The 15,380-nt window shown below is 45.0% G+C and overlaps 1 protein-coding gene across 5 annotated transcripts in view; it reads right to left on the minus strand.

Moving 5' to 3' along the window:
* MYH10 (myosin heavy chain 10) overlaps positions 1-15,380 on the minus strand; it is a 104,021-nt gene that overhangs the window by 69,822 nt on the left and 18,819 nt on the right. For all 5 annotated transcript variants that reach the window (XM_027896866.1, XM_027896865.1, XM_027896869.1 and 2 more), the window contains one exon: positions 161-188. In XM_027896866.1, the coding sequence (XP_027752667.1) occupies positions 161-188 (28 nt within the window). The remainder of the gene's footprint in view (positions 1-160; positions 189-15,380) is intronic.

Raw genomic sequence — 15,380 nt, forward strand, 5'->3', positions numbered from 1 at the left:
AAGACCATACCCCCATATTAAATATCACTTCATGTGACACCTTTAATCATTACCCACCACCTGTCAAGGTTAGAGACCAAGCTTTGACTATCACAGATGTATCAAAGAGCCCCTTCAGCACAGATTCCCAAAAATGCCCAAATGAAAAGTGGCCACTTACGTGCAGAGAATTGATTGGTCCTCACGGTCTGCAAAACAAAAACAAACATGGTTATAGGTTTTGGTTTATACTGCCTTGTAATTTATAATACAGTTTCCTTTAAATGAATTCACCTTTTCAGTTTAAGAATCCTAAGGATGCTCTAAAGCAATTTTAATGATGTCCCAGTTCTCACACACATCCCCCAAACAACTCATTCCTACAAGTCCTGCCATTTGAGATAATAAAGTTAAAAATTGGTTAAATTTAATAATAACCCACTGTAATCTTTCTAACTACATTTTCAGATAAAGCTGTTTTAAGTACTGCCATTTCAGATAAAAAAATTCAAAATTTTAGTTAAAATAAATAATAATCCACTGCAATCTTTTTAACCATATTTTCAGATAAAGCTGACCTAACATTTTTTATTCTGTACACATAAAGAATTTAAAACCTTCACTGAGAAGAAAAACAGCCTCAAGTACACAAGACTGATAACCAGACACTTGGAAAGAACACTGACATCCCCAGCAAACAAGTGCTTTACTCCACAGCTTCTGGTTTTCTTTTTTTTTTTTTTTTACATTAACATGCAGGCCTGAAGTGCCTCCACAATTTAGCTTATTCGTGAGAGCCTTGTCCAAAGGACATGCAGGGAAAGGCTGCACAGAGCTCAGAGATGCAGTAGTGGCTCAGCACTTTTGTGACACCCACTGCTCTTCTCCCCACCTGAGAGAACTGCCTGGAGGGCACTGGTACCCTGCAAGGGGCATTTCAGAATTACAAGACCTTTTCCGGAATATATTTCAGCACCACACACTCCAAATTAAAAACTGTATATCAAAGCATTCAAATACACCTGCAGTGAGGAAAGCATTTTGGTTAAAGGTGTTTTCTGCCCTGTTTGAGCCAGCTTTGCAATGAGTTCAACGTCTTTTTCATAAATCTGCATCACAAAGATCTTGTTTTTACACTTCAGCTGTTTCTCACCAGCTCCAAGAAAAAACACAATTGTCTCCCGCAAGCTCAGAACTTCAAACACATTTTCTGTTCTGATTGGTAATTTGTAATGAATTACATTATAACAAGTAAGATCAAGCTTTGTTTTGCTCATGTGTAGAGCTCAGGACTACACAGAGTCCCTGCCAGTTTTCCACACTGTATGAAACCACCACCCTCCCCACAGCATGAGCTGAGTTCATGGTGTAACTATTAGTACTAAAGCTGAATTTCAACTTCAGAGAAGCTGCATCTAAAAAAATACAGAGAATCACAGAGTCATAAAGGCTGGAAAAGCCCTCCCAGCCCATGGATCCCCCCTGTGTCCCATCCCCACCCTGTCCCCCAGCCCAGAGCACTGAGTGCCCCGGCCAGGCCTGCCTTGGGCACCTCCAGGGCTGGGCACTCCAAACCTCCCTGGGCAGCCCCTGCCAAGCACTGACCACCCTTTTGGTCAAGAAATTTTCCCGATATCCAATCTAAACCTGCCCTGGCAGAACTTGAGGCCGTTCCCTCTCCTCCTGTCCCTGTTCCCTGGGAGCAGAGCCCGACCCCCCCCCGGCTCCCCCCTCCTGTCAGGGATTGCAGAGCCAGAAGGTCCCCCCTGAGCCTCCTTTTCTCCAGGCTGAGCCCCCCCAGCTCCCTCAGCTGCTCCTGTACAGACACACCAAAAAGAGTAAGGGGTAAACCTGGGATTGCAAGAAATGAAAGCTGAGAGTAGGCAAAAGCAGTGGGAATATAATGAGAGAAACCTTAAGGAGACACTCTATAAAGTTTATGTTCTGCTTTTTGATACCTGGCACCTGGACTTGCAAGGCCCATCAAAAATAACTTTTTGGTACCAGCAGCAGAGCAAGCCCAGCTGGATGTCCTGCATGCCCAGCTGTCAGCACAGACAGAGGCACAGCTCTGCCCCTGCCCTGCTCCCAGGGCACCACAGTGACTCAGGCACTTCCCAACCACTCCCTGCACCAGCAAAAGTCAAGGTGATGCAGGACAGTACAAACCATTTGTTCTCCCAGAGGGAACTGCTGAATAAATGCCAAGTTGGTATCATGAGCAGAGTTTAAAGTTAATATTTCCCAGTTTATGTATTTATTGAGGCTTTTTTTTTTTTTTTTTTAAGTGACAACTTGATTTTTGCCTTTTTACTCCCCAGGGATAACGTCACTCTAATTTTGTCACTGTACCTCAGCCACTTCAACCAAAACCAGTCTCCTCCAAACCAGAGCTCTTCAGTTTAGCACTTCTGAAACACTTGAGAATATGGGCAACATTTGCCTTGAAGTTTAAAGCAGTTTAGTTGAAGACAATGTGTGTTTGTCAGTGCTTTGTATCATATTTTGCCTGTCCATTTACCACTAGCAATGCTTCTGTGCCACAGCACGCACACTGGATAAATGAGTGTTCTTACCCAATTAGTCCTACAGAAAGTCTACAAGTCCAGACATTTACATGTATTTCTCACTGCCAGAAACTCCAGCAAGTGCAGCTGAGCTTTTTTATTTTCTCTGTCCAGGAGTCCAAATTGACACAGTCTTTATAAAGAAAAGTATCTGAACTTAAGTATGTTACCCCCAAATCCATTTTTCTGGGTCCACCTGGACTCTGAGCATCACAAACTATGAAAGTGGAAGTGAGACAACAGCAAGGTTCAAGTTTTGCCTTCTGATGGGTAGTTCCAGCATCCAGCCCTGAACAATAACAAAAACTACAGCGTGAAGGCTCAGGATGATGCTCTGTGTGCTGCCAAATGCCAGATGCCTTTTGTCTCATTCTGAAGAAAACCCTCAAAATTACTAAAATGGAAGGGTTATTTATGGTTGGATTCTTTTGATTTCCTCCTCCCCCAAATAACTCCAGGTGTCTGTAGCTTTGATTTCCAAGCAGCTGGTTCCCTTCCTCAAGGCTCCTCGAGCAGGACCTCCACTTCCACCAGCCTGGCTTTGAAAGAACCAAGCCCACGTGTGGCTCTTGACAGATTTGTCACCTGGGGTAGGGAGGAAAGGTCTAACTCCCCTGAGCAGACTCCAATGCTTGGCTGATCGAGGGTTAAACTCAGCTCACCAACCAAATTCAACCCAACCAGATGAATGTTAGCAAGGAGGTTTAAGTGGGGATGAAATAACAGGACCGAGCTCTTAATTCAAGCTACATCATAAAACACCTCTTTGGTTTTAACCCAACAGGAAAACCCCACTGGAATCTACCACTTCACTTCTGCAGCTTGGATTTAAATATATCCCAAGGTCTTCAAACTGCACTAAAAACCAAAACATTCAAGTTGCACAGACAAGGTTTACTACAATAACTTGAAAATAAAGTTATGGAGAGGCTATGAACAAAAACAAAATTTGATTTCATGCTGCTGAAATAAGCTTTGAAAGGTCCTATGGAATGGAAGAATCTGGAAGCATGAAGGCAATACAACCTGACACTGGGCATTCCTCCTTTGGAACCAGCAGCTGACTGTGCACGTGCACTGTAGCTGAGGAACTACCAAAATCTAGTGTTCAATCAGATCAGCTCCCTGGTGCAGTCTGTAACACAGGAATTGGCACACAGAATATGAGAGCCACCTCTTGTACCAGCTACCAACACCCTGGGCACTGTGAAAGGCACGTTCCCTGGCCCAGGGGAGCTGCAAACCCTGCCCAGCACAAGGTGCCACCTCCTCCATGCCTGGTGTACCTTCCCAGGCCTCTCCCCTGAGCCAGCACTGGCACTCACCTACGTGACCCAAGCAGTGAGTGATCCCAGCAGAAAACTAACCCTGTCAAAACATCTGATCAAACAAAAGCGGCTGTTCATTAGAGCAGCTTACCCTGTGTCACACAATATATTTATACACAGCTCCAGCTGGATGTCTGAAGGCACTGAAGCCTTTCTTTCACTCCTGCTCCTTTCACCCCCACCCAAAGGCAGGATCTCACCCCAGGTGAGGATCAGCTGCTGCGGAGCCAAAGCCACTGATGGAGCAGCAGCAGCCACGTTAAACCCATCACACCACACGCTGCAGGGAACAAACACCCTGAGCAGGCCCAGGAGAACAACCAGAACTCGAGACAAGAATAATTACAGCTCTGAAAGCCATTTTTCCCTCCTCTGCTCTCTCCTCCCCACAGGCACATGCTATGGGGGCAGCAGTGGGCAGCTCCTCAGACAAACCTGTTGCTTGGCTGCAGAAAGGTTGCCGTGTTTTGTGGTTTGAAACTCCATGAGAATAGGCAGATCCTGACAATGTAACAACGTGTATGAAGTTCTGACTGTCACAACACAAAACATTTGACTCCACATCCCTTCTCTCATCAAGCTAGATTCCCCCACCCCCCAACAGACTTTACCTACCAAACCCCTGGTAACTCCAAGGAAGGTTCCAGATGCACATCAAACATTTGTTGGGCAATTGACTCAGGCAGGATGTTGTGAAGAGCTGTAGTTCAAAGCTATATTCTGTCTACAAAAAAACTACTGTATTTTAAAGGCAGCTTTTCTTAAAAAGCACGATTTTGTTCTGCTCTGGTCACACTCTAGTAATTTATAAATTGATATAAGACAATTAAACAGAAAAGCAAGAATCTTTTCAAGTTTCCCCCCAAAACTCAAAGGCAGCAACCCGGCAAGCACTGAAACTTTATCACAGAACAGACCTTATAAGCACACTGACACACAGCCTCTACAACCGGCTTTGCTCCAATTACCCCTTACTGTATTGCAATTTACTGCATTTTAAGTATTGCAAATGCCCAGATCTGCCTTTATCTCCCACAATTTGACTCAGAATGAACAGAAGAAGCTATCTGGAGCAGTGGACTGCCCAACTAGAAAAGCATTTTTTGACTTAATACTAATTTGTAAATCTATTAAAAGACTTTCACAGAACCTGCTTTCAGCTTGGACCTATCTCTGATTACAGTTCTTAAACAGTAAGATGCAAACAGCGTCTCACAACCCCATTATTTAAGTTAAGAACATACAATAAGTAAGTGGTAAAAAGGTTAAATCTAGCAAAGCAGTGAAAATGGATGTATAGAGTTTTAACCTGCTTTCCAGAAAAGAAAGCTATGGGTTAGCACACATCCAGCCAGCAGGAAAATAGTTCTACTTGCAGGTACATCAAGGGTTGTCCTTCCCCAAGCCCAAGAACATTGTTCTTGTGGATCATTCATTTTGGCACAGCCAAATTGATTTTCCCTCTCCAAATTCCTTTTCCCTCTCCAGAGCAGTGATCCAGTGCCAGCCCCATTTCTGGAACAGACAACCATAACAGTTCCTGCTTTTTTGGGGGTGGAGGGGGCAAGTTTTTTGATACTTTTTAAATAGGAGAAATTGTTGGGTTTCTAAGAAGAGGCTCCATGCAGGGGGAATGGAGGGTTCTTGTTTATCTGTAGATAATATTTCATGCCCAGGTGCCCCAGAGCACAGCCCAGGAACAGCTCTGTTCCCTGGTGGACAGCCTTGTTTGTTGTGGATGCAGGATGGTGTGTATGTGCCCTCTGCTGTAGGTGAACAGGCTCAGATATCAGTCTGTTCAAGGACATTTGAAAATTGAATTCCTGACAAGTTTTGTGAAAACGGGTCAGTGCCCTGGGGAAAGAGGGAAAGAGACCTTCCCACCAGCACAGGTTCTGCTGCTGCCAGAGCACTCACAGGGCTGGGGCAGAAATGCTCTGTGACATGGAAAGCACACAGGTGGCCTGACAACCTGCCAGTCTTCAATTCCAAGCTCCCAATCACTTTTTTTTTTTTTTTTCCTCTTTCCTCTTTTTCTACTGGACTGATAAGCATGGGAAGAGATCTGGTTACAGAGAAGAAGCACGCCTTTTATTTTGTTGCTTGTCTCTAAAATGTTGCCTGGTTACCCCGTAAACTATCATCAAACACTTAGCACTGTGAAGTGACTTGTGACAAACATCTCTAACAAGGGCCAACAGGAAGAGTGACAGGCACAAGTTTGTTTGCTGGGACCTGCCACACCAAATATGCCCTGACACACTTATGATCACCAAGAGATTGCTGTTTACCCTACACTTCACCTCCACCTGCACTTGTGCAATGACCTCCCTGTACAGCTCAGTCTCACTCCTCAGTGGAGTTTAACTTCCAAAGACAGGGCAGTTTGCAGGAGCTGTTTTGCCAACAGTCACCCATCAAACACCCCGGGGACCTTTGCAGAACTCAGGGAATCTGCTAAAGTCGACATTTCAAGTTTTAACATCTGAATTTCACCTGCTTAAGGACACTGAACCTACACATGCCCAAAGCATCTGATGCAATACACCCGAAGCAGCTGGACAGTATCACTGTCAGGTTACTCTCCTCAGGAGGTTTCAGGTGACTCAAAGCATGGAAACATCCCAGGTATCTTCAAGAAAGGTGAGCAGGATCATTGCATTATCCTTCCAAAAGCTGGAAGGAACCTCTGGAGGTCAGAAATGATCAAGGACCCTTCAGGGGAATCCATCTCTCTTGGTGCACCTTCAAATTGTATTTATCTTTTCTTTCTTGCCTTGCAATCATCAGCTTATTTGTATGTTGGGTAGATTTTACATCCAAGTCTTTTTCTCTGAAACTGCCAAGCAATGAACTTGCAGAAATTCTCACTTTGTCCTAAAAGGTGTCAGACATTTGTGTTATACCAGAAGTAAGATCAAATTCAGGTGTACTCTGCTCCTAGTGGGTATCCAGTGGTTTTAAGGTTCAGAATAACAACATTTATCAGCTTTGCTTCATCAGCGCTCAGTCACTTTTTCCACAGAACACCAAGAGCCCCTAAAGCTGGCTCAGACATCACTCCATGGGGAATTACATCAACCCTCTCCCTGCAGCCCAATGCCAGCCACTTCAAAGCCAAATCCGAGAGTGCTGCTTTAAATCAATCACCAATTCCCAGCTCTGTCTGTTCACCTGGTATTTCCCACGTGGAATGATACAGGACAGACACAGCCAGTGTCTCCTACATTTCCTCTGCCCAGAAACCAGCCTGTCTGAGAACTGTCAGGCTGAGCTGCCACTGGTCTGACAAACCAGTGTCTCACCCCTGCCTCTTTCTTTACTTTGTCCAATTACTGCAAGAGATCTCCAAGCCTGTAGTGAAGGGCTAATAAAGCACCTCCTCACTGTGGGAGGGGTAAACATGCTATATATGTTCCTGCTATCTATCTGTGAAATTAAAATAACAAAAAGGGGTTTTTTTTAAAGACAAAGAGTGGTTCTATCCCTTACTCTGGAAGATGTGAGATTTGAGATAAATCCCAGCCACGATCCCTGGCTGAGGGCATTAAGTTAATAATTACCAGTGAAGCATAGCAGAGGTCACTCAAACCCCAGTCATGGTTCACCCTGGGCCTTGGTACAGTGACCCACAGCACTGAACACAGGGACTTCTTGCATGTCTGCAGCAGATGAGGTGACCACACTCGTTGTTCACTCAGCCCCAGCCCAGCCCCAGCACGGGAGGAACCAGCCAAGCCATGAATCGAGGCTATTTTAGAAATCACGAGTGAGGCATTTGCAACATTAGCCTGAAATTCCCCGAATTCCTAAAGGAGAAGCTATGACGTTCTCGGCATTGCCAGCCAGGGCTGAGTCAGCACAGAAGGACAAAACAAACTGGACTATGTCCTGCCCACCCAGTGAAACCGGGGGCAGCTTCCCCATCACACGCCAGACAGAACGTGAATTTTATTTTATTTTCAAGCTCATTAAGCTTGAAGAAGCTTAAATATGATTTACTTTTCACTATCAGTCTTTGACCACCTTTATGAACGATGACTGAGAGAAGCTTTAGCAGGTCTAACTTGGAAATTACAACAGAGATGCTGCACTTGTGAGCAGCAGTGAAAGGCTAACACGTTGCTGCCCTAACAAATCCAAACGAGGACGGGTTTATTTATCCAGCCTTTTGAAGTGGGAGACTGCTGGAGCTGAGATGAGCAGAGCACACAGATCAGCACAGAGAACTGCCCCATCCCCAGCACGGATCCAAGGGCAGCTGAGCTGTACAAACAGAAGCACACGGAGAGGGACAGAGCCGGGAGTGTGGGAGCGCTGCCGATGTCCCCAGCCCAGGGACAGGCACTGCTCGGGCACTGCCCCAGCATCCCAGCCAAGGGCTGGCTCACACACCAGGGTTTCCTGCAGCTCAGCTCAAGGACAGTAACAACCCATAAGGCAGCGCCTCCTCACGCTGCTCAGCCAGAGCTGCCAGGACCTGCTCCCTCAGGGATCCTGAGCTTCCGACACAGACACATTCCTGATTTGTGGCTCCCAGGAGAAATGAGCAGCTCCTAAATCTGCACAGGCCACCCCTATGCTTATATTTCAACTCCTATTTCCATTCTGCTTAGCAGTAACCTAAGATTAGTAGAAGCTGGCAAGCCAGAGGCTGGGGAAGGTTTATTTGGACTACTGAGCATTCAGCATAGCAGTGGTTTCCATCCTCCATCAATCCTGCTTAAGTTGTTCCACTTCCCATGTAGTATAATTTTGTTTAGACAAAGATTACACTGTCAACTGAAACAATGATTCAAGGAGGTCCTTCAACTGCAAGATCTGCCATTTAAGCTCACTCATTTAACTTTTCCTCTTCTCCTTCCCAAACAAATAAGCAAACACAAACCACTTAACAGAACTGGACAGAAGCTCACTTTCACTCCAGTGGCCTCTTTCCCAAGCTGTTTGATTGTGCCTGAACTCCACAAGTTTGGAAAGACAGCAAGTATGACAGCAGTACATAGCCAGGCTTTTTAACTTCAACACAGCAGGGGCAGTGGTTTGGCTTTTTGTTCAGTCACACACAGGACAGGGTTTGGATCGCCTCCCACATCACTCCACCACCACATCCACCCGTGATTCCAGCACACCACCCAGCAATACCCAGGCTGAAAACACTGTCAGCATTCTTCTGATGGATATTTTCTCAGTCTCACAGCAAGCTTTTTGACAGAAAGTGGGTATGTGAAAATACTTTCAGTCACAGATTTGCTGCACAAGCTCCTTACAACTCTGCTCTTCAGCACTGGGGTCAAGTTACCACTTTTTCCAAGCCCTGAGCACCGTAAGAAGTTCCAAAACACTTTCCCAAGAGAACATGCAAAATCCACTGTTAACAGCCTCAGGAGAGAAAAGCTCATGAGCTGCCTTCACTTTACAGCTGAGGTCACCACACATGGTGTGGGAAGGTTCAGCACAACCCACCTCATGTACTGTGTGTGGGTCAAGCTGAACATTTGTCTACAATTAAGATTCGGAGGGATATCTCAAATGAGACAGCTCAAACACTAAAATCCTTTCCTCAAAAGACCCAAGCTGCTGCTTCTCTTTTATATTTGAAACACAGATTTGGTTTAGGTTTGAGTCTGCATGGCTTTTAAAGTTCAGCAAGTCAGAGGACAAACACCACATTCCCACGTTCCTATGCCTGAATCACCACCGAGTGCTCAAACTCTATTTCAGCACAGCAATTTGAAATTTCCCAATATAAATCCATCCATCAGCCTTTAAGGAACAGTCACAGGTATATTCAGATCTCCATTCCTTTGGAGGAAAGCTGTCGACCTTTAGTTCTTTAAGGTCAAAAGAGCTTTTACTCCCATGCACTTGTGTGCACACACACAAGCATTTTCCTCTCCCCTTTTCCATCTAAACACAAGCATCATATATTCCTTACGTTATTTACAGGGGGAAAATCCTTAAAATCCCTTTTTCTCTCTCTCTCAAGCACACAGGCCTGACACAAACACTAGTGCCTGCAGGTACAAAGCACTAACCACCCAGCAGTTTCACACAGATATGCTGGTGACTGAAGGAATCCTTCCCTCAGAAACCCTCACTGGTTACAAAATGCTTTTGATTGTTGTTCTAATACTGTTTCCATCAATAACCAAGTGTACATTGCACTAAGGGGGGGTAACATCTCCCTGTTGAAGCAGGAGGGAAACAGCAGCAGCACCTCCCCACCAACAACCCTTCCCCACCCATTTTCAGCACCTAATGCCACCTTTCCTCCAGCCAAGTATGTGAAAAACAAGCATACAGGAAAGAGGATAATCACTGTAGGAATTTTTGACCCAGTAACTACTGTGAACTCATTCCTGTACTAAAGGCAACGTTCCCCCATGGCTTTGTGAAGAAAACCTTTACCCCATCTTTTAACTGTATTTCATTTGAGATGCTGAATGTCACCAGGATCAGCTGCTGCTTTAAAAAGAGACACAATGACATTTTAGCAGTTGCCTCTCCTTGGCCTGTGGAACACTTCAGAAATACCTCTGATGCAAAGCACCCAGTACAGACTAACTAAGCTCCATGCACTCATAATAAACAACTATACTACGATTTCCAAGTGTCAACAGCTTTCAAAAAGCCAATTGCAGCAGATTCCTGCACTCCTACCTGTCCCCTCATGCACAGGGAGGGGCATAGGAACCAATCCCACCCTCAACCCTGCAGTGTTGGGAACACACAGGCCATGACCATTTAACCCACTTCTCTTTCATGCACAGGTTACAAACTAAAGTTACTCACAGGGCAAGACAGACCACATAGAATGGGAATCAGGATCTCACCCCAACAGCAAGGGCCAAAAATAGCAAGTAAGGATGATCCCCACAGGACTTTCACGTCAGCCATCAGATTCCCCTGCAATTTCCCAATCCATTAACCTCAGAATTCATGTATTCCTCACACAGGTTTTCAGCCCCCACTGTATCCTGAGGCACAGACTAACACACTTCAGCAATGCTGTTAAGAAAACTGCTTCTTTTTGTTGTTTGGAACATGTCATCTGCAAATCTCAAGTAATGACTCTTTGTTCCTGCATAGGAAGAGATGGGGTGGGGGAAGATCACCCTCTCCCTGTGCCACTTCAGATTTAGACCTCAGTTACATCTGACCTGAATTATCATTTCCTTACTGAGTTTGATTCATTTTGGTTGTTTTTCTAATGTGTCCTGTCCCATTTCCTCTGCACCCAAAGCAGGGCAGGGCAGGGCTGTACAAAGTGCAGATTAAGATAAAATCATAGAATGGTTTGGGTTGGAAAAGGCCTCAGAGATTCCACCCCCTGCCATGGGCAGGGACACCTTCCACTGTCCCAGGTTGCTCCAAGCCCGTCCAACCTGGCCTTGGACACTTCCAGGGGCAGCCACAGCTTCTCTGGGCAACCTGTGCCAGGGCCTGCCCACCCTCACAGGGAAGGATTTCTTGCTAATATCCCATCTAACCCTGCCCTCTGGCAGTGGGAAGCCATTCCCCGTGTCCTGTCACTCCAGGCCCTTGTCCCAGATCCCTCTCCAGCTCTCTTGGAGTCCCTTTAGGCACTGGAAGGGGCTCTGAGGTCTCCCTGGAGCCTTCTCTTCTCCAGGTTGAACAATCCCAGCTCTCTTCATCCCTCTGATCATCCTGGTTCCTCCTCTGGACTCACTCCAGCAGCTCCATGCCCTTCCTGTGCTGTTCTCAGGGCTGGAGGCAGTTGTGCTTGGGGTGCATTGTCAGTCTATACATTACAAAAACAGAAAGAATGAAATATGTTGTACCATCTTTTTGTATGTTTACAACCATGGCTGATGGTTGCATTTAGACCTCCACAGAACTGCTTCATCCCTACTGCTCCTACTCAAGCAGTAACAGCTCCAACACCACGAACACTTTGGCTTTACCATCTCTCTGAAAAAGCCCCAGAACAAGAAGAATTTTCCTGCCTCAGAGTAATGAGAAATCCCCAAGCTTTTATTCACCAGGAGCTATGAAACTCAAGATGAACAACACCTTGCAACTCTGAATGGCTGGGGAAGGCACACAAAGTCTGCCAGGAGTCCCTAAGCAGCCAAATACCTGAGAGCATCAGGTCAGGACAAGAGAAAGGAAGCTGGAGACATCCTGGGATATAAATTGGCCTTGTGTTGGTGATGTGATCCTGGGGTCAAAGCCTCTCACCAATTCTCTCCATCTGCTAAGGGATGAACATCACTCTGCTGCTTGTAGCTTCCTTCCCAAAGTATAAGAAAGACATGCAAGTCAGGAGGAAGGAAAAAGGAGCTCCTGCAATTGCTGGCAGCAGCAGTTATGGCACAGCCACCCTTAGTTCAGCACCCCAGAGGAATGCAGACACCAGTGACAAAACCCAGCAGCACCGGCAGGGCTGTCACAGGCCAACGTGCTGTCAGGATTAGAACACATTTAATTTTTGTTCCATCGAGGCATTATTGCCTGTGCATGACATCTGAAGGCTTAAGCCAAGCAGAAGCGAATTATCCATTTCACAACTAGCTAGAAAATAAAAGGAGTTTAATTTCGACTAAAGCTTTGGTGCAGAAGCAGGTGCTGGGCTGAGTAATCTCACAAAATGATTCATCTCATGAATGATTTCCCAAGTTGGATGCACTTGGGCTTGAATTCCTGTCTGTAGGCACAGTCACAATTCAATTATGAGGCCAGCTTGCATAGCAAGTTTTAAAATTGAAGTCATCCCTGGTTGCCCAGAATATCAACCAAAAAAAAAAAACCCATGGAACTGGCTCCTCTGTTCAGAGCTGCACTTCACAAGTGGGGAGAAAACAGCCAAGACACTCAAAAAACTAAGAATTCTTTATGTAATTGTCACTCCTGTCTCATTTTTAAATAGAAGAAAGTTACTGAAGTTAGACAAGAAAACAAATTATGTCAGCCACTTCAAGTAACACTTCTGAGCCTTAAGGAGAGAGCTGCTCACTGTAAATATCATCATCATGCCTAATTAAGTGCCCAGCCCTGAGGCTGAACCCCAACAAACAGGGATCCAGTCACATTTTGACCTAGAGAAGGACAAAGGTCAGTATCTGTTGTCAGGTGCTAACAAAGCATTAAACTTTTCCAACAATTAAAAAAAAAAATAAGAAAAAGAAATTATAGGGTACCATAACCCAGTTCTAGAAATTAAGTTCAACTGAGTCTGTCCACTGAGGACTTGTCACTGATGCCATTCACAGATGGCCAAGCAAGGTGCAGTCACTTAAATCATGACAATAACTCAGCCTCTGGAACGCACAGGTTTAACATCAAGAGACAGAAGAGCAAGGGGAAGGAGATGGAATATTGCAAAACAAGTTCAGCTGACAGAGGCGTTTCTCATTTTATTTCAAATTCAAAAATAATGAGGCAGGAGAGTGTTTCAGGTTGTTTCTACTTTGTTTCTTGCTTCAAGAACCCCCTTCCCTCCACCCAGCCACTGCGTGTTAATGTTACAGTGCTGTTGTACAGAGGCCAATCCTGGTGTTAATGTTACTGCTGCCTCAGTATTTATATTCCACACAGCCTGACCGGACAAAGTGAAAACCCAGAACTCGGAGTGTAACAATAAAGAGACCTACAAAGCCTTGCCATGACGTTTCCCAAGCAGCCAGTTCTGCTGAGATGGTTCTCCTGCACTTTGTAACCAGCTAAAAGGCCTTGGGGACCCCTTTTGGTAAGTCAAGCTGTAATGAAAATACCAAGAATATTAATGCCATATAGATCAGGTTGCACATACTCCTCACACAGAGAATGTCAGCCATCACTCCCAGGCTTTTTAGACTCAGAGCAATTTTTTCCTCTTCCATTTGAAGATTTAAGAGGCCTTTAAAGAAAAGAGTTGTCATATTTTAGTTTCGATCCTTATTTTCCCTAGCTGGGGGGTAGAGATGCCCCCAAGGGAGGGCTTAAATCAAGATTAATGACAAATATAGATCAATATGATGTGTTTAAGAGGGAAGTATTGCACCTGTAGGCAGTTCTGGCTCCTCCAACCCCAAGTGCCTTACGCTGTTTCCGATAAACCTTCTCTGCAACAGGATTAAAGGCAGTCCCAAAATATCAGTGCTAATTTGGTGCTCATCAAGATGTCCTCAGGGAAACAGGATAAAAAGGAGAGACTAAGCATAATTATACAAGAGTCATATTGGCAGGCAAGCTGGTCTCTAGTAGCAAAAAGCCAACAAGTTTTCCCTCAATATTTCTTCCAAAGCACTTTCATACCAGTGAATAAAGAGGCATCATAAAACAAAGCCACACTTCCTCTAGAAATACAGTGGGGAAACTGGAAGGGAGGAGGGAAAAGTGAAAGTGAAGTATGGTAAAGGAAGACAGGAAAATTTATTAGTGCTAGTTTTGCACAATCAAGTCTCCCTTGCTGGTAAAAGACAGTCACAGCTGAGCTATCAGCCCTACAGAATTCCTTCCCTTTAAGAAAACCCCAATCCACAGCAAATTCTTACTGCCAATAATTTTTTCCAGGACTGAAGAACACCAGCAAGTCTTGCAAATTGTATTACCAAACAGAATTAAGGTCAAGGGATTAGGACACCGATTCCTTACGATCATGTCAAGTGTCCAGGAGCTGTGAGGAACTCAGCCTAGCAATGTTTCGTGGAGTCAGGGCCAGCCCTCCCCACTGCTGGCCTTGAGCCCTGCCTGGGGCCAAGCAATCCATCCCCCCTGGAGCCTCTGGGATATGGGCACTCACTGCTCCAACATCTCCTTAGGGAAATGAAGGGAAAGCACAGGAGAAATCCACTAAACCACCTGTGAAGTCACACCCTCCCACCACAGCCCTTTGAAAAATAATTACACGGGGGAAGAGAGGGGAAATCCAGCCTGGAAAGCTGAACTGCAGGTTATTATCTGTGCGGTCAAGGCACTGGGTAATGAGCCTTTTCCTGGAGAGAAATCCTGACTGGCATAACTAGAATGCAGCCTAAGTCTTGCTTGTTTTAAATAAGACCACGTTGAACCCGGTTTTTAATGCAAGTCTTACAGAAGAATGTGTTTCAGAACATGGAGTCTTTCCAGCAATGTTTAAGACAAGGAATAACTATTGAGATCAGTTGTTTCTGCTCACATAAAAAACCCTTTCTTTCATAATCAAAACAGAAATCTCCATTTTCTTGTTTAAACACAAATATTATGTTATTTGTTAGCAGAAACTGGAAGCTCAGTGCTCTGAACTCAATACATGAAATCATCAAGACACTGAGTGAAACTTTACTCACTGTGCCCGATTCCCTGCACAGAAAAATTGTCTTTTAAGGAATCTGGTTGCTCTGAGTCACAGCTCTGGTCCAGCTATCCTGTTAATCACTGTAAACAAAGCTCACAAGCACCCAGAAAATGAGTAGTTTGTGATTAGCTGCAAGGAAAGTAAACATGATTATACTGAAGAAAACACCACTGAACAAGCCAGAAAAATCCAGCCAACCACTTTCATTAATCTAAATTAGTGGCC

This window comes from Empidonax traillii, unplaced genomic scaffold (assembly GCF_003031625.1).
Source record: "Empidonax traillii isolate 1590-97213 ecotype Southwest subspecies unplaced genomic scaffold, ASM303162v1 scaffold518:size600044, whole genome shotgun sequence".
Lineage (NCBI taxonomy): Eukaryota > Metazoa > Chordata > Aves > Passeriformes > Tyrannidae > Empidonax > Empidonax traillii.